Consider the following 18,207-nt stretch of genomic DNA (forward strand, 5'->3'; position numbering starts at 1 on the left):
AGGGATGGATGGATGGATGGACAGATGGAGGGATGATGGATGGAGGGATGCGCACAGGGGCGGAGGGACAGACACAGGGCGCAGGGTTGGAGGGAGGGAGGATGGATGGATGGAGGGATGATGGAAGGAGGGAGGGAGGATGGAGGGAGAGAGGGAGGGAGGGGCCCGCACAGGGGCAGACACAGGGGGCAGGGTCGGAGGGAGGGATGGAGGGAGGGAGGGGTGTGCACGGGTGGAGGGGCAGACACAGGGTGCAGGGAGAGATGGAGGGAGGGGTGTGCAAAGGGAGGGAGGGGTGTGCAAAGGGGTGGAGGGGCAGACACAGGGCGCAGGGTTGGAGGGAGGGAGGATGGATGGATGGAGGGATGATGGAGGGAGGATGGATGGAGGGAGGAATGTGCACGGGGCAGACAAAGGGCACAGGGTTGGAGGGAGGGAGGATGGATGGAGGGATGCGCACAGGGGCAGACACAGGGCGCAGGGTGAGAGGGAGGGATGGAGGGGCAGACACAGGGTGCAAGGAGAGATGGAGGGATGGATGATGGAGGAAGGGAGGGATGGACGGATGGATTGACAGAGGGAGGGCCGTGCATACAGACAGACTGAGGGTCACGCATAAGGACAGACAGGCAGCCCTGACCCCTCTCACCCCCAGTTCACTCTATGCCCCCTCTCAGATCCCCGAGTACAATTCAGAGGCTCATTTTCCACCCCAGCTGGGCCGGGGAGGATTATAACTGACCCATGCACCCCTCACCCCCAGAACCCCTGCATCCCCTCCCCCCACTGGCTTTGGCCTCTGCCCCCCACTCAAGACACCTAAGACTTCTCCAGTGACAGTACAGCCCCCCCTGCACCCCTCATGACAGCTCAGTCCTGCGTCCCCTCCAGCCACTAACCTCCCCACTCGTGCAAAGGCCGGGCAAATATCCTGCCCCCGCCATGTGCCTCAGGGACCAGACCCCCAGACCCACATACCTCAAGTGCCCTCCTGCAGGCCTGGCTGCCCCCTCCCTCGCCCGCCAGCCGGGCTACCCCCACTCCAGCCCCAGCCCTTCCCGCCGCCCCCCCCAGCAGGCCTGGGGCCTGGCTTCTCTCCATTGCCTTGCAACGTTTCCATGGAGACAGACAGCCATCAAAGCAGCTCCCCTCGCTCTGCCTCTAGCATGTCTCAATCCAGAGGGAAACCTGCTGGGCAGTGCGAGGTGCCCCCCCAACCCTGGGAGAGAACCCAGGAGTCCTGGCTCCCAGCCCCCATCCCACAGCCCACTAGGCCCTCCTCCCCCTCAAACCCTGGGAGAGAACCCAGGAGTCCTGGCTCCCAGCCCCCCCATCCCGACCCCACTCCCGTTCCAGAGCTGGGGAGAGAACCCAGGAGTCCTGGCTCCCAGCCCCCCCATCCCGACCCCACTCCCGTTCCAGAGCTGGGGAGAGAACCCAGGAGTCCTGGCTCCCAGCCCCCCCCCCGACCCCACTCCTGTTCCAGAGCTGGGGAGAGAACCCAGGAATCCTGGCTCCCAGCCCCCCCATCCTGACCCCACTCCCGTTCCAGAGCTGGGGAGAGAACCCAGGAATCCTGGCTCCCAGCCCCCCCATCCTGACCCCAGTCCCGTTCCAGAGCTGGGGAGAGAACCCAGGAGTCCTGGCTCCCAGCCCCCCCATCCCGACCCCACTCCCGTTCCAGAGCTGGGGAGAGAACCCAGGGGTCCTGGCTCCCAGCTCCCCCTCCCGACCCCACTCCCGTTCCAGAGCTGGGGAGAGAACCCAGGAGTCCTGGCTCCCAGCCCCCCCCCCGACCCCACTCCCGTTCCAGAGCTGGGGAGAGAACCCAGGAGTCCTGGCTCCACCCCACAACCCACTAGACCCCCCTTCCCCTCTCTCAGAGCCTGCAAGAGAACCCAGGAGTCCTGGCTTCCAGCCCCCACCCCACACTCCATTAGAGCCCCCTCCCCTCCCAGCCTGGTGGGGTCTGAGCACCGGAGAGCCCCCTCCCCAGGACGGGTGGGGTGGAACCCAGAGCGGGGACCCTGCCCCCCAGCTCCTGGTCACTCGCTGCCAGCAAACACGCCCCACAGGCGGTCCCGGGGGGCTGGCCCGATCGGGGGGGATACCCGGGGTGCCCCTGAGACCAGGGGGCAGATGGGCCATGGGGCGAGAAGTTCCCCCAAAACTCCCACTGATGCCACTGCACACCCTGACCTCTGACCCCTTTGACCTTGACCCTCTTCGACCTGTGACCTTAATCGCCCCCTGACCTCTGATCCCTGTGACCTGCGGTCCTACTGCCCTCTGACCCCACAGGGCCCCAACGCGCTCCAGCTGCTGGGCTTCAGGCCTCCCCTCCCCCAGGGCAGGACGGAGTGGGGGGGCCTGGTCCATCCTCCCCTGGGCTTAACACCCCCTCCCCCAGCCAGGCAGATCATCAGCCCCTACACACACGCTGCGGGGCCGGCCACCCGCTCTGCCCAGCTAGACACAGACACGCTCACATCGCTACACACACACACAGGCACGCTCACATCGCTACACACACACACACACACACATACAGACACGCTCACATCGCTACACACACACACACACACACACACACAGACACACACAGACACGCTCACATCGCTACACACACACACACACACACACACACACACAGGCACGCTCACATCGCTACACACACACACAGGCACGCTCACATCGCTACACACACACACACACACACACACGCTCACATCGCTACACACACACACACACACACACACACAGAGGCACGCTCACATCGCTACACACACACACACACACACAGACACGCTCACATCGCTACACACACACACACACACACACACAGGCACGCTCACATCGCTACACACACACACACACACACACAGGCACGCTCACATCGCTACACACACACACGCTCACATCGCTACACACACACACACACAGGCACGCTCACATCGCTACACACACACACACACACACACACAGACACACACAGACACGCTCACATCGCTACACACACACACACACACACACACACAGGCACGCTCACATCGCTACACACACACACAGGCATGCTCACATCGCTACACACACACACACACACACACGCTCACATCGCTACACACACACACAGGCACGCTCACATCGCTACACACACACACACACACAGGCATGCTCACGTACACACCTGCACAAGGTGTGCACATGCACAGACTGCTGCACTCAGCGCAAGTGCACACACACACACACACACACACAGAGGCACGCTCACATCGCTACACACACACACACACACTGCCGCACTCAGCCCAGGCGCACACACGCGCACACACAAACACTGCTGCGCTCAGCACTCACAGACACACACACACACACAGCTGCACTCAGTGCTCACACACACACACTGCCGCGCTCAGTGCAGGCTCTCACACACGCAAACACTGCCGCGCTCAGCCCTCACACACGCACACGCACACACTGCCGTGCTCAGCCCAGGCGCACACACGCACACACACATGCACAGCTGCGCTCAGCCCATGCGCGCACACGCACACTGCCGCACTCAGCACTCACACACACACTGCCACACTCAGTGCAGGTTCTCACACACACACACACACCACACCACGCTCAGCACTCACACGCACACACTGCCGCGCTCAGCCCAGGCGCACACACGCACACACACATGCACAGCTGCGCTCAGCCCATGCGCGCACACGCACACTGCCGCACTCAGCACTCACACACACACTGCCGCACTCAGTGCAGGTTCTCACACACACACACACACACCACACCACGCTCAGCACTCACACGCACACACACACTGCCGCACTCAGCGCTCACACACACACTGCCGCACTCAGCGCAGGCGCGCGCGCGCACACACACACACACAGGCGCACACACACACACACACACGTGCTCTCAGAAGCATGAATCAAAGGCGCGGCAGCTAAGAATAGCACAGCCCGGCTGGAGCACAGAGAACTCAGGCCTTGGCGCAGGCGCCTGCCAAGGGCACAGAGCACCTGGGGGGCGGGGGGAAATGGGACACAACCTGCCCCCCCCCTTGGGCCCAGAACTGGAGAAACACAGTGCTCAGGGGTGGGGTTCACACTGAATGGGGGGCAGAAAAAGAGAGTGATAGATAGATAGAGGGGGTGGCTGGGGATAGATAGATAGATAGATAGATAGAGGGGGTGGCTGGGGATAGATAGATAGATAGATAGATAGATAGATAGATAGATAGATAGATAGATAGAGGGGGTGGCTGCGGATAGATAGATAGATAGATAGATAGATAGATAGATAGATAGATAGATAGATAGATAGATAGATAAGCAGGGTAGTGATCTATCTATCCCCAGCCACCCCCTCTATCTAGCTAAAGATTCCTCTCACCCTTTTCACCCCAGCATCAGTGCCCCCGAAATCAGTTTCCGCCCTGGCTCTCCAGGACACAGCCCCCCACCCGCAGGGATGGCCCCGGCCGCTCTCTCTGTTCCCGGTGGGGTGACCTTGCCTGTGTCTCTTTGCACACAGCCCAGCCCCAGCCCCAGTGCTCCCCAGTATTGGCCCCGTGGGCCTCGGCCACCCCTGTGATCCGTGGGGATTTTCTATCCACTCCCAGATCACCAAGGGAAATACTGCGTGGGGCTGGGCATCGTACCGACCCCTAAAACACCCACTCTTGGCCTGGCCTCCCCATCGGTTAGCCAGCCAGAGGGGTGTGCATGCGGCCGGACGCGAGTCAGGCCGGTTTGCGGGGGTGGGGTGGAGCCGGGGGGAGCAGGAACGGATGGGTGCAGGGTGTGTATAGAGATGGATGGACGGAGAGGGTGGTGTGGGGCCATGGATGGAAGGATCGATAGTGGGGTATGTGGGGAGATGGATAGAAAAGTGACTGTGGAGAGGTACGGAGGGATGAATTACACAGGACACAGAGCGGGGGGGTTCTCTCTACAGCACACACAGAGCCAGGCTGGGGGCAGGGGGGGGATCTCTCTACAGCACACACAGAGCCAGGGCGGGGGGGGGGGCAACGAAGTCTCTCTACAGCACACACACAGCCAGCCTGGGGGCAGGGGGGGTATCTCTCTACAGCACACACAGAGCCAGGCTGGGGCGGGTGGGGAATGTTGTGACAGAATGAGAATTTTCTGTACTATTGTTACCATTCCAATGGGTGCCTCAGTTTCCCACTGCACTTTGCATTGCAACCCAGCAGGCCCACAGGGCTTTAGACTAATGCCCCCAGGGGAACAACAGGAGACAGGAGGAGTGGGGGGGGTCACACCTGCTGAGCGCAGCAGTCTGTGCGTGTGCACACCTTGTGCAGGTGTGTACGTGAGCATGCCTCTGTGTGTGTGTGTGTGTAGCGATGTGAGCGTGTCTGTGTCTAGCTGGGCAGAGCGGGTGGCCGGCCCTGCAGTGTGTGTGTAGGGGGCTGATGATCTGCCTGGGATGGGATGGATGCAGTCACTAGAGGACTGGCTGAAACGGGCCCCAAGAGACAATGGAAGCCCCACAAGCCGAGGGCCGGCTACTGCTCGAGGGAGACGGCAGCTCTCACGCGTGGGACTATATATGGGACACACAGGCCCAGACTGAGGGTCGGGGTCTATATATGGGACACACAGGGCCAGGTTGGGGGGGGCTGGGTCTATATATGCAACACACAGGAACAGGCTGAGGGTCGGGGTCTACATATGGGACACACAGGGCCAGGTTGGGGGGGCAGGGTCTATATATGGGACACACAGGCCCAGACTGAGGGTCGGGGTCTATATATGGGACACACAGGGCCAGGTTGGGGGGGCAGGGTCTATATGTGGGACACACAGGGCCAGGCTGGTGGGGGCTGGGTCTATATATGCAACACACAGGAACAGGCTGAGGGTCGGGGTCTACATATGGGACACACAGGGTCAGGTTGGGGAGAGGGGTCTATATATGGGACACACAGGGCCAGGCTGGGCGGGAGGGGCCTATATATGGGACACATGCAGTGCCAGGCTGGGGTGGGGTCTATATATGGGACACACAGGGACAGGCTGGGGAGCAGCGTCTATATATGGGACACACGCAGGGCCAGGCTGGGGCGGGGTCTATATATGGGACACACACAGGGTCAGGCTGGGGGGGAGGGGTCTATATATGGGACACATGCAGCGCTAGGCTGGGGGCGAGGGGTCTATATATGGGACACACAGGGCCAGGTTGGGGTCTATACATAGGACACACACAGGGCCAGACTGAGGTGGGGTCTATATATGAGACACACAGGCTGGCGGGGGAGGGGCAGCTGGGGGGGCCATACAGGGACACAGGCTGGTGAGTGAGGGGCAGCTGGGGGGGGCTATACAGGGGGACACAGGCTGGTGGGTGAGGGGCAGCTGGGGGGCCATACAGGGGACACACAGGCTGGCGGGGCAGCTGGTGGAGGGGGGGGGCTATACAGGGAACCACGGGCTGGCGGAGGAGGGCAGCTGGGGGAGCCATACAGGCTGTCGGGTGAAGGCAACGGGGGGGGGGCATACAGGGGGACACAGGTTGGCGGAGGACAGCTGGGGGGGCAATACAGGGACACACAGGCTGGTGGGGGAGGGCACGTTGGGGGGGCATACAGGGGACACACAGGCTGGTGGGGGAGGGCCAGCTGGGGGGGGCATACAGGGGACACAGGCTGGTGGGGGAGGTCCAGGCCGTACCAGCTGCCTTTATTCCCCTCAGTTTCCTCCTCCTTGCTCAGTTTCTCCCTTGGCCTCAAGCCACCCCACCCTCCACATGCCTCCTGAGTCTGAAATGAGGCTAAAGGCAGCACCCCCCTTCCCCCCACCACACAAGCCCACAAACACCCAGGGCCCCACGTGCACAGATTTACACCAACACTGTGCCCACCGTCACACTGACACAGGGTTGTCAATCCAAGAGACACACCCAGGCACGAACGCACGTGACACACACCTGTGCGAAGGCACCAACACTGCCCTGTGGAGACAAGCCCCCACTCTCCCTGCACTGACATTCTACACCTGTACGTGTGCACTGAGGGACACCGTGGATACACGCCCAGACACCCCCACAAAGCCAGGTAGCCACGTGTGCTGAGATAATGCAGACGCACGGAGCCAATTCATGCACACACCGAGAGATGCACACACGCTGAGATAATGCATGCACACACCCAGAGGGAGCACACACACACAGGTAATGCACGCACACATACCCAGAGATATGCACGTGTGTGTGCACACAGATAAGGGTGTGTGGGTGGGTGTGCGGATGTGCATGCACACCCACACGCCCAGAAGCACACACACCCAGAGATAATGCACGCACACAGACACACAGATATGCATTTGCATACGCACACATACACAGAGGCATGCACACATACAGATAATGCATGCACACACCCCCAGAGATGTGCACCCGTTCCCAAAGATAACACATGCACACACACACAAAAATGAACAAAGGCTGCATGCACACAGAGATATACACCCTAGCTGTCCCTCTCTCTCACACACACAGTAATAGATGCGTGCACACCCACTCACAGAGATAGCGTGCACACACACAGATAATGCATGCACACACACTCACAGAGATACACATACACAGGCATGCGCACACAAGGATAATGCACATCCACCCACCCACACAGATAACGCGCACGCACACACACACACACACACACACACAGGCTCACATGCCTGCAGCACATGTGCACCCGCTGCTGTTCCCAGACAGCTTCTTGTATGGTTCTCCAGCACCCATTCAGCCCCCCCACCACCACATGGTGCTGCTCCCTCCGCCCCCACCGCCCTCAGAACAGTTTCTGGAGTTGGGGGGGTGCGCGATTCTGCTGTGAGCCACAAGCCAGGGGCCAGGAGAAACGGGGGTGGGGGAGACCCCAGGGGAGCCAGGGCAGAAGGACTTGCCCCTTCCCCACCCCGGGTGTGCCCCCAAAGGCAGCCGCTCTCCAGGGTCCCCTTGCTCCCCAAATCTCCCAAAAGTCACCGCCAAGGCAATGCAACCTCCCCTCCCCTACACAGGGACCCCGGGCATCCCCTCCCCCCACGGGGACCTCCCCTTCCATTTAGCCCCCAGGGATATCAACCAGCCCTTCCCCCTCACACTAGGACCCCCTCCATCCCCCAACCCCTCCCCTCATGGAAACCACATCCATCCAGCCCCCTACCACTCCCCTATGGGGACCCCAGCCAGCCAGCCTCCTGCCCTTCCTCCCCCAGGGATCGCGGCCAGCACCACTGCAGTTCCTCCCCACCACATCTCCAGCCCCACATACACCCGAGCGATCCAATCCCCTCCCCCCACGGAAACCCCATTCACTTAGTGCCCCCTAACACAGGGACCCCAGGCCAGCCAACTACCTGCCCCTCCCTGTAAGGGACCCCCAGTCCAGGAACCCCATCCCCTTGCCACACAGGGAACCCCTGGGCAGCCAGCCCCCTGCCTCTCCCCACACAGGAACCCCGGCCCCCCTGCCCTTCTCCCTGCAGGGTATCCCTGGCCAGCGAGTTCCCCTGCCCCTCCCCACACAGGGATCCCGGACGAGATCCCCCTGCCCCTCCCCACAAGGGCACCCCAGCCCCCCTGCCCCTCTCCCTACAGGGCATCCCTGGCCAGCCAGCCCCCCCTGCCCCTCCCCACACAGGAACCCCAGCCAGCCCCCCCACCCCCGCCATCCCGCCCCACCCCTCACAGGGATCTCGGACCAGCTCCCCCTGCTCCTCCCCACAAGGGCACCCCGGACCCATACCCCTCCCCTCACTGGGATCCCTGACCAGCCAGCCCCCACACAGGGACCCCAGCGCCCCGCCCCACAAAAGGAGCACAGCCAGCCCCCCATCCCTCCCCACCCCACACAGGGATCCCCGACCAGCCAGCCCCCCCCGCAGGAACACCGGTCCCCCGTGTGCTGCCTGCCTGCCCCTTACCTGCCGATGGCGGGGGGGGGGCTGGGGCGCGCTTAGCACAACTGTCCTGTGGGGGGGACCATGGTGGCGGCCCCCCCCCCGTCTCTGGCCCCCCCCGGGCGATGGGAGGGTGTCTCAGCCCCACGCGCGGCGCGGTCCCGTCCCCTTCCCCATCTCCGTCCGCTTGCCCGTGGTCCTGGCTCCCAGGCTGCGAACTCGCCCGACTCCCCCGCCCCGCCGGCTTGGCTGATGCTGATCTTCCCGCCCCCCCCGGTACCACCCACCAGGTACCACCCCGCAGCTGCCGCTGTTCAGGAATGCACGGGTCTGCCCCGCCCCCCTCCATTCATACCCCTGGTACCGCCCCCCGGTACCATCCACCCGCTACCACCCCCCGGTACCGCCCAGCATCCACCTGGTACCTCCCCCCCGCTGCAGCCCAGCATCCAGCCAGTACCGCCCCCTCCCGGTACCGCCCAGCATCCAGCCGGCACCATCCCCCGGCACCATTCACCCGGTACCATTCCCGCCCCCCCGTACCGCCCAGCATCCACCTGGTACCGCCCCCCCGCTGCCGCCCAGCATCCAGCCAGTACCGTCCCCTCCCGGTACCGCCCAGCATCCAGCCGGCACCATCCCCCGGCACCATTCACCCGGTACCATTCCCGTCCCCCCGTACCGCCCAGCATCCACCCAGTACCGCCCCCTCCCGGTACCGCCCAGCATCCAGCCGGTACCATTCCCCCCCCGTACCGCCCAGCATCCACCCAGTACCGCCCCCTACCGGTACCGCCCAGCATCCAGCCGGTACCATCCCCCGGCACCATTCACCCGGTACCAATCCCACCCCGTACAGCCCAGCATCCACCCAGTACCGCCCCCTCCCGGTACCGCCCAGCATCCAGCCGGTACCATTCCCCCCCGTACCGCCCAGCATCCACCCAGTACCGCCCCCTCCCGGTACCGCCCAGCATCCAGCCGGTACCATCCCCCGGCACCATTCACCCGGTACCAATCCCACCCCGTACAGCCCAGCATCCACCCAGTACCGCCCCCTCCCGGTACCGCCCAGCATCCAGCCGGTACCATCCCCCGGCACCATTCACCCGGTACCAATCCCCCCCGTACAGCCCAGCATCCACCCAGTACCGCCCCCTCCCGGTACCGCCCAGCATCCAGCCGGTACCATCCCCCGGCACCATTCACCCGGTACCATTCCCCCACCGTACCGCCCAGCATCCACCCAGTACCGCCCCCTCCCGGTACCGCCCAGCATCCAGCCGGTACCGCCCCGCTGCCGCCCAGCATCCACTCAATACCACCCCCTCCCGGTACCGCCCAGCATCCAGCCGGTACCATCCCCCGGCACCATTCACCCGGTACCATTCCCCCCGTACCGCCCAGCATCCACCTGGTACCGCCCCCCCGCTGCCGCCCAGCATCCACCCAGTACCGCCCCCTCCCGGTACCGCCCAGCATCCAGCCAGTACCGCCCCCTCCCCAGTATCGCCCAGCATCCAGCCGGTACCATCCCCAGACACCATTCAGCCGGTACCATTCCCCCCCCCCGTACCCTCAGCATCCACCTGGTACCGCTCCCCGCTGCCGCCAAGCATCCAGCCGGTACCGACCCCTCCCTGTTACCATCCACTCGGTACCGCCCCTCTATTCATACCCTCGGTACCGCCCCCTCCCCAGTATCGCCCAGCATCCAGCCGGTACCGCCTCCCCCGGCACCATTCACCCGGTACCATTGCCCCCCCGGTACCGCCCAGCATCCACCCAGTACTGGCCCCGCTGCCGCCCAGCATCCAGCCGGTACCGGCCCCTCCCCATTACCATCCACCCGGTACCGCCCCCCTAGTCCTACCCTCGGTACCGCCCCGCCCCCCCGTACCGCCTCCTCCCCAGCTGCCGCTGTTCAGGAATTCCTGGGTCCTCCCCGCTCCCCCCCTCATCCACCTGGTACCTCCCGCCCCTGGTACCGCCCCCCCACCCCCGCTGCCGCTGTTCAGGAATGCCCGGGTCCGCTCCGCTTCCCCACCTCCATTCATAGCCAGCTCCGCGCCCCCCCCCCACTCCGTTACCACCCACAATCCACCCGATTCCAGCTCCCCCCCGCCGCCCCGCCTGGTGCTGTTCAGGAATGGATCCGCCCTGATCCATTCACAGCCCCCCCCATCATCTGGTCCCAGCCCCACTCCCCCCCACACACACACAGCATCACTGCTATTCAGGAATGCATGGGGGGCACCCCACTCCCCGCAGCACTATTCACAGCAAACCCCCCTCTCTGTACCATCCAACCCCCCACACACACACCTTGGTACTACCCCCCCAGCCTGCTGTCCCCTGCTCAGGGACACAGAGGGCTGCTGCGCCCCCACCCCCCACATTCGTGTCCAGCACTCCCCACCCCATGGCCCCCACCACTGTTGTTCAGGGACCCATGGAGCCACCCCACTCCCCCACTCCATTCACGGCCGGAACATCCTCCCTCCTCACCTCCCCATGCTGTCCACACCTGTGACATGCATGGGACACACAAATACAGACACGGGGCATGCACTGTGACATGCATGGGACACACAAATACACATGGATACAGGACTGTTGCTGTGACATGCATGGGACATGTGACTACACATGGACATAGGCATTTGCTGGGACATGCTTGGGACACACAAACACAGACATGGGGCATGCCCTGTGACATGCCTGGGACATGCAAACACAGACACGGGCCATGCCCTGGGACATGCAAATACACACAGATACAGGCACTCGCTGGGACATGCCTGGAACACAGAAATACACACCAATACAGGGCACTCACTGGGACATGCCTGCGACACGCAAACACAGACACGGGGCATGCCCTGGGACATGCATGGGACACACGGATACATGTGGACACAGGACAGCAGCTCTGACACACCACGACACATGAGAGAGGCCGCACTGCCATGGAAATACACATGCCATAAGATGCCCGTGGGCTGTGGAAATCCACCCACGGACACAGGCAGATGCTTTGACATTCATCGGACATGCCACCACAGCCCCGGCTGTGGGGCCCAGGCTCCCAGGGGTATGGGATGAGCAAAGACACATATACCCACTGTACAGCAGGGAGGGGCTGGGGTTACACACACACACACACACATACACACACACACACACACACAGAAAAACCAGCCTGGCAACCTCAGCCCCACACATCTGGTTTGGATCAGCTGGCTCTTGGCTGGGGTCCCAGCCCCTCCAGCCCTCCCGCCAGCCCCAGCGGCGCCGCCCGGGCAGGCGGGACCAGTGTGTCTGGGACGGGGGGAACGGAGCGGGCATGGCCGTGGGGTGCGGGGTGCTGCTGCTGCTGCTGCTGGGGTCACTGCTGGGGACCGGCCGGAGCCGGGAGCTCAGCTCGGAGGAGGAGAGACAGGCCCTGATGCTGAAGGTGAGGGGGGGAGGCCGTACCGGGGGATGGTCAGCGTGTTCCTAGTCCCACAGAGTCCCTTCCCTCTCACCCCCATCCCGATGTCCCAGCCCCTCCTTGGGGGCTCGCCCCTACACCCCCACATCTCGGGGTCCCGTCCTCTCCCATCACTCGGCCTCAGGTCCCCATTCTCACAACCGCTGGTTCCAGGTCCCCCTGCTCACCCCCCCCCCGAGGTTCCCCAACCCTCATTGGGGTCCCCCCTCTCCCCGGGTTCCCACCCCCTTCCCGGGACAGAGACTCAGAGCTGCATGCAGCTGCCTTATGTAAGAGCCTCACCCGGCCCAACATCATACATGCGCTTCACAGAGCCCGTGGAGCCGGACACCACCCGGTACTCGGGGGGGAGCCTCAGACACCAAGGTCACAGAGCTGGGAACAGAACCCAGGAGTCCTGGGCCCCAGCTCCAACCCACTAGACCCCATTCCCCTCCCAGAGCTGGGGAGAGAATCCAGGAGTCCTGGCTCCCAGCCCCCCTGCTCTAACCACTACGCCCCACTCCCCTCCCAGAGCTGGGGAGAGAATCCAGGAGTCCTGGCTCCCAGCCCCCCTGTTCTAACCACTACACCCCACTCCCCTCCTAGAGCCGGGGAGAGAACCCAGGAGTCCTGGCTCCCAGCCTCACTCCTTCTTCCACATTAATCCACTGACTCTTAGGGAGAGACAGGGAGTCCCACATATCAATTCGCAGATACCACCACAAAAGGCGCATATCCCCGCCCCCAACACACACACACAACACATTCTGTGCAGCAGCCGTGGGGCAGGCCAAGGAGGAGGGATGGAGGGTGGGGTCTGGCTGATGGGAAGCTGGACAGGGGGGTAGAGGGGAGCCTGGCAGGGGATGAGGGAGCGGGGCAGGAGGAAGGATGGGGTGGGGGGAGGCTGGCAGGGCACAGAGGAGTGGGGCAGGAGGAAGGATGGGGTGGGGGAGGCTGGCAGGGCACAGGGGAGCGGGGCAGAGGGAAGGATGAGGTGGGGGGAGGCTGGCAGGGCACAGGGGAGCGGGGCAGGAGGAAGGATGGGGCAGGGAAGGCTGGCAGGGCACAGAGGAGTGGGGCAGGAGGAAGGATGGGGTGGGGGAGGCTGGCAGGGCACAGGGGAGCGGGGCAGAGGGAAGGATGAGGTGGGGGGAGGCTGGCAGGACACAGGGGAAGGATGGGGTGGGGGGAGGCTGGCAGGGCACAGGGGAGCGGGGCAGGAGGAAGGATGGGGGCAGGGAGGCTGGCAGGGCACAGGGGAGCGGGGCAGGAGGAAGGATGGGGCAGGGAGGCTGGCAGGGCACAGGGGAGCGGGGCAGGAGGAAGGATGGGGCAGGGAGGCTGGCAGGGCACAGGGGAGCGGGGCAGGAGGAAGGATGGGGGCAGGGAGGCTGGCAGGGCACAGGGTAGCGGGGCAGGAGGAAGGATGGGGGCAGGGAGGCTGGCAGGTCACAGGGGAGCGGGGCAGGAGGAAGGATGGGGCAGGGAGGCTGGCAGGGCACAGGGGAGAGGGGCAGGAGGAACGATGGGGCAGGGAGGCTGGCAGGGCACAGGGGAGCGGGGCAGGAGGAAGGATGGGGGCAGGGAGGCTGGCAGGGCACAGGGTAGCGGGGCAGGAGGAAGGATGGGGCAGGGAGGCTGGCAGGGCACAGGGGAGAGGGGCAGGAGGAACGATGGGGGCAGGGAGGCTGGCAGGGCACAGGGTAGCGGGGCAGGAGGAAGGATGGGGGCAGGGAGGCTGGCAGGTCACAGGGGAGCGGGGCAGGAGGAAGGATGGGGCAGGGAGGCTGGCAGGGCACAGGGGAGAGGGGCAGGAGGAACGATGGGGGCAGGGAGGCTGGCAGGGCACAGGGTAGCGGGGCAGGAGGAAGGATGGGGTTCTGGGCTGGCAGGAGGGCTGGGGGCAAACCCCAGGGCAGGAGGGTCACTCTCCCCCTCTCTCCCCACAGCACCTGCAGGAAGTGCTGCAGCTGCCAGAAGAGGAGGGCGAGGGGCCCCCCGAGATGACGCTGACGGAGCTGGCCCCCGAGGGGGGCGAGGGAGAGGAGGAGGGGGAAGATGGGGAGGGGGCACCCGTCGAGGGGGACGTTCAGCCCACCCAGCCAGCCCCGAGCACAGCCGCCCCTCAGCCCGAGGAGGACGGATTCTCTTACGTGTGTGAGTATGGGGGGCCCTGCCCCCCACAGCCCAGCCTGGCCCAGGCCTGGCACACTGCCCCCCACAGCCCCAGCTTGGGGCTTCCCAGGTCCCATGTGTGAGTCGGAGTTCAGGAGGAGAAGGGGAAGGATCGGTCTGTGGGGAATGGGGGCAGGGATGTCGGGGGGCTCTGGGGGAGGGGCTGCATGGCTGTGGGGGTTGGGGGGCTCCGGGGGAGGGGCTGCGTGGCTGTGGGGGATTGGGGGGCTCCGGGGGAGGGGCTGCATGGCTGTGGGGGATGGGGGGCTCAGGGAGAGGGGCTGCGTGGCTTTGGAGGTCGGGGGGCTCCGGGGGAGGGGCTGCGTGGCTGTGGGGGATGGGGGGCTCCGGGGGAGGGGCTGCATGGCTGTGGGGGGTGGGGGGCTCAGGGAGAGGGGCTGCGTGGCTTTGGAGGTCGGGGGGCTCCGGGGGAGGGGCTGCATGGCTGTGGGGGATGGGGGGCTCAGGGAGAGGGGCTGCATGGCTTTGGAGGTCGGGGGGCTCCGGGGGAGGGGCTGCGTGGCTGTGGGGGATGGGGGGCTCTGGGGGAGGGGGGGCCCGGGGGAGGGGCTGCGTGGCTGTGGGGGATGGGGGGCTCCGGGGGAGGGGCTGCGTGGCTGTGGGGGATGGGGGGCTTCGGGGGAGGGGCTGCGTGGCTTTGGAGGTCGGGGGGGCTCCGGGGGAGGGGCTGCGTGGCTGTGGGGGATGGGGGGCTCCGGGGGAGGGGCTGCGTGGCTGTGGGGGATGGGGGGCTCCGGGGGAGGGGCTGCGTGGCTTTGGAGGTCAGGGGGCTCCGGGGGAGGGGCTGCGTGGCTGTGGGGGATGGGGGGCTCTGGGGGAGGGGCTGCGTGGCTGACGCTGTGCCCCCCCCTGGCAGTCTCGCGGCTGGACAGCCTGGACGCGGCCGTGCACCGGCTCAACGTGCAGTTCTACACCATGGACCTGCGCCTGGCCCAGTTCTCGCAGGGCCTGGCCGAGCTGCGCGGGCGCCTGGCCGAGGCCCAGGAGGGGCTGAGCGTCGTCAGCCAGACCAGCACCCGCAACCAGCAGGACATTGGCAAGATCGACGGTGAGCGCGGGGTGGGGCCCCATCCATGGGGTCAGAGGGCAAAGGTCAGAGGTGGGTCAAAGGGGAAAGGCCAGCCAGATAGCCACGTCCCAGGGGTCAAGAGGCAACAGTCAGGGGGTGGCCCCACTCCAGATCAGAGGGGAAAGGTGAGAGGAACAGTCACATTCCAGAGGTCAGAGGGGAAAGGTCAGTGGGACAGTCACATTCCAGGTGGCAAAGGGCAGAGGAGTGGCCCCATACCAGGTCAGAGGGCAAAGGGTAGAGGGCATAGCCTCTCTCTGGGTCAAAGGGGAAAGGTCAATGGGGACTGGGTCAGGGGTCAGCAGAGAGGGGGACCCAGCGGCGGACCAAAAAGGTGTCAAAGGGGACAGCAGCCCACCCTGGGTCAGAGGGCAAAGGTCAGTGGGGTGAGCCTGCCCCTATGTTACATGGATCAGAACCTGGGTCAAAGGGCAAAGGGCAGTGGGTCAAGCTGCAAAGGTCGCCCTCTCAGCCCCCGCCCCATGGGGAGAGAGGGGTGAGGTTGGGGGGGAGGGCAGAAGAGACACTCACCTGTGGGTTGCAGTCCAGGGGGGGAAGAGGAAGGTCAGGGGTCAGAGGTCACACTTTGCAGAGCTGGGGGGCAATCAGAGGTCACAGACCCCCCCCCATTGCAGGCTGCCTGCGGGGCCGGAGGCTCCATGCCAAATGCTTCCTGATCGTGAAGCAGTTCGAGGGCTACGACGGGGCGCAGGAGCTGTGCCGGCTGCGGGGCGGGAACCTGGCCATGCCGGCCGACGCCGCCGAACTGGCCGCCCTGCGCCGCTACCTGCACGAGGCCTTCCAGCCCTTCAACTGGCCGGCCTGGGTGGGCATCCACGACCGGCGGGCCGAGGGCCTGTGGCTGTACGAGAGCGGCCAGCGCGTCTCCTTCTTCGACTGGTACCAGGACCACCTGGTGAGCCAGCCCAACGGGGGCGCCCGGGAGAACTGCGTCTCCCTCTCCTCCGACGACGGCAAGTGGTGGGACAACGACTGCGCCCGGCGCATGTACTACGTCTGCGAGTACCGGCTCTAGGGGAGGGGGTGCAGACGGGACTGGCCCCTGGTACCCTGCGCCCAGACACCCAGCACCCCCCCACACCCCGGGACCCTGCCTCCCCCAGCCTGGAGACCCAGCAACAGCCCCCAGGACCCTGTGCCCAGAGACCCAGCACCTGCCCCCTAGGAACCCAGCACCTGCTCCCCCCACAGCCCAGAGACCCAGCACCTACCCCCTCCGAGACCCTGCCCCCCCAGCCCAGAAATCCAGCACCTGCCTCCCCAAGGAACCTCATATCCCCCAGCCCGGAGACCCAGCACCTGCTCCCTAGGGACCCAGCACCCTCCCCTCCAGGGACTCTGCACCCAGAGACCCAGCACCCCTCAGCCCAGAGACTCAGTTTCCGTCTCCCGTGAGAAAATCAGTTCCCGAACCCCCATCACCCACGCATCTACTCCTGATAGGACAATGACTGCACCTATCTGTGAGTACCAGCTCTGGGGGACCATCACCCCCATCCCAGAGACCCAAACCCCCATGCCCCGACACCTGACAATGTATTACCACATGTATTTGCTCAAGGGGAAACTACTCCCACCCCCAAGAACCACCGCTGGGGAGCCCCCCGTCCCCAAAAAACAGCTTTCATGGAGGAGGCAGCTGGCTGCCTGCTGCAGCAAGGAAAGGGTTAATCTCTCTCCCCCAGTGCCCCCCACTCAAGTCACAGGCTGCCAGGCCCAACCCCAGGTCTGATGACCCATCACCCAGGTGCTAGGAGGTCAAAGGTCGTCACTGGGGGACAGACCACATGCTCCGGTCCCCATGTCTGGCTCATGCGAATCCCTGGCTCCAGACACACACACTGGGACAGTCCTCCCCCCCCTCCCTTTCACAGCCCTTTGGGCTCATCCTGCTTTGATCTCAGCTCCCCCCCCAACACAGTGCCCCCCCAGGCCTGTTCTCCCCCACGAGTCCCCCCCAGGGCAGCCCCCTCCCCCAGTTACACTTGCAGGCGTCGCTGGTAAAATAGAAACTCTTTTATTCGTTTTTAGTTTAGTTTTTTTGGTTTCTTTTCCTGCCATGGGCAGCCCAGGTCTGCGGCCGGCGGAGGTGAGGGAAGGCGCCACAGGCTCCCCACCCACCCGCAGGCCGGGCCTGGGCCAGGTTTAGACTCATGGGAACGTTTCTGCTTGGACTTCAAAACTCTGGGTGCACAATCTCAGCATTCAGCTACACATGCGGGGTGGGGCTGAAGCAAGAGGGTCAGGGGGGTGAAAGGGACTGGGTGGGACAGAGAACTGGATGGAGGGAGGGCTGGGGGTCACAGGGGCAGGAATGGGGCAGCCAGGGGGCAGTGCAGGGCTGTGGGGTCACAGAGGATGGGGTTTGGGAGCTCGGGGGGCTCCATTCTTTGGTTTGCAATTATTAGCTGCATCCTGGTGCTGCTGCTGCAGGGGGAGGGGGTTGCATGGGGAGTCCCCCATTGAGCCTCGGGGCAGGAGTATGCTAGTGGGGG

The 18,207-nt window shown here is 64.6% G+C and overlaps 1 protein-coding gene across 1 annotated transcript; it reads left to right on the forward strand.

Annotated features, from left to right (window-relative positions):
* The first annotated feature begins 12,288 nt into the window (after positions 1-12,288).
* On the forward strand, positions 12,289-16,827 carry CLEC11A (C-type lectin domain containing 11A). Its single transcript, XM_050928193.1, has 4 exons — positions 12,289-12,405; positions 14,376-14,583; positions 15,479-15,670; positions 16,327-16,827. Exons 1-4 carry the CDS (start codon positions 12,295-12,297, stop codon positions 16,725-16,727), a joined length of 912 nt encoding a protein of 303 aa, XP_050784150.1. The 5' UTR covers positions 12,289-12,294; the 3' UTR covers positions 16,728-16,827.
* The last annotated feature ends 1,380 nt before the right edge of the window (positions 16,828-18,207 follow it).

The sequence above is a fragment of the Gopherus flavomarginatus genome, chromosome 18 (assembly GCF_025201925.1).
Source record: "Gopherus flavomarginatus isolate rGopFla2 chromosome 18, rGopFla2.mat.asm, whole genome shotgun sequence".
Lineage (NCBI taxonomy): Eukaryota > Metazoa > Chordata > Testudines > Testudinidae > Gopherus > Gopherus flavomarginatus.

Excerpts from the sequence above, each read along its gene's own strand:
- CLEC11A (XM_050928193.1), top strand. The coding sequence starts at position 12,295 with ATGGCCGTGGGGTGCGGGGTGCTGCTGCTGCTGCTGCTGGGGTCACTG. Across the intron at positions 12,406-14,375 it reads GACAGGCCCTGATGCTGAAG|CACCTGCAGGAAGTGCTGCA; the intron begins GTGAGGGGGGGA and ends CTCTCCCCACAG. Across the intron at positions 15,671-16,326 it reads GGACATTGGCAAGATCGACG|GCTGCCTGCGGGGCCGGAGG; the intron begins GTGAGCGCGGGG and ends CCCCCATTGCAG.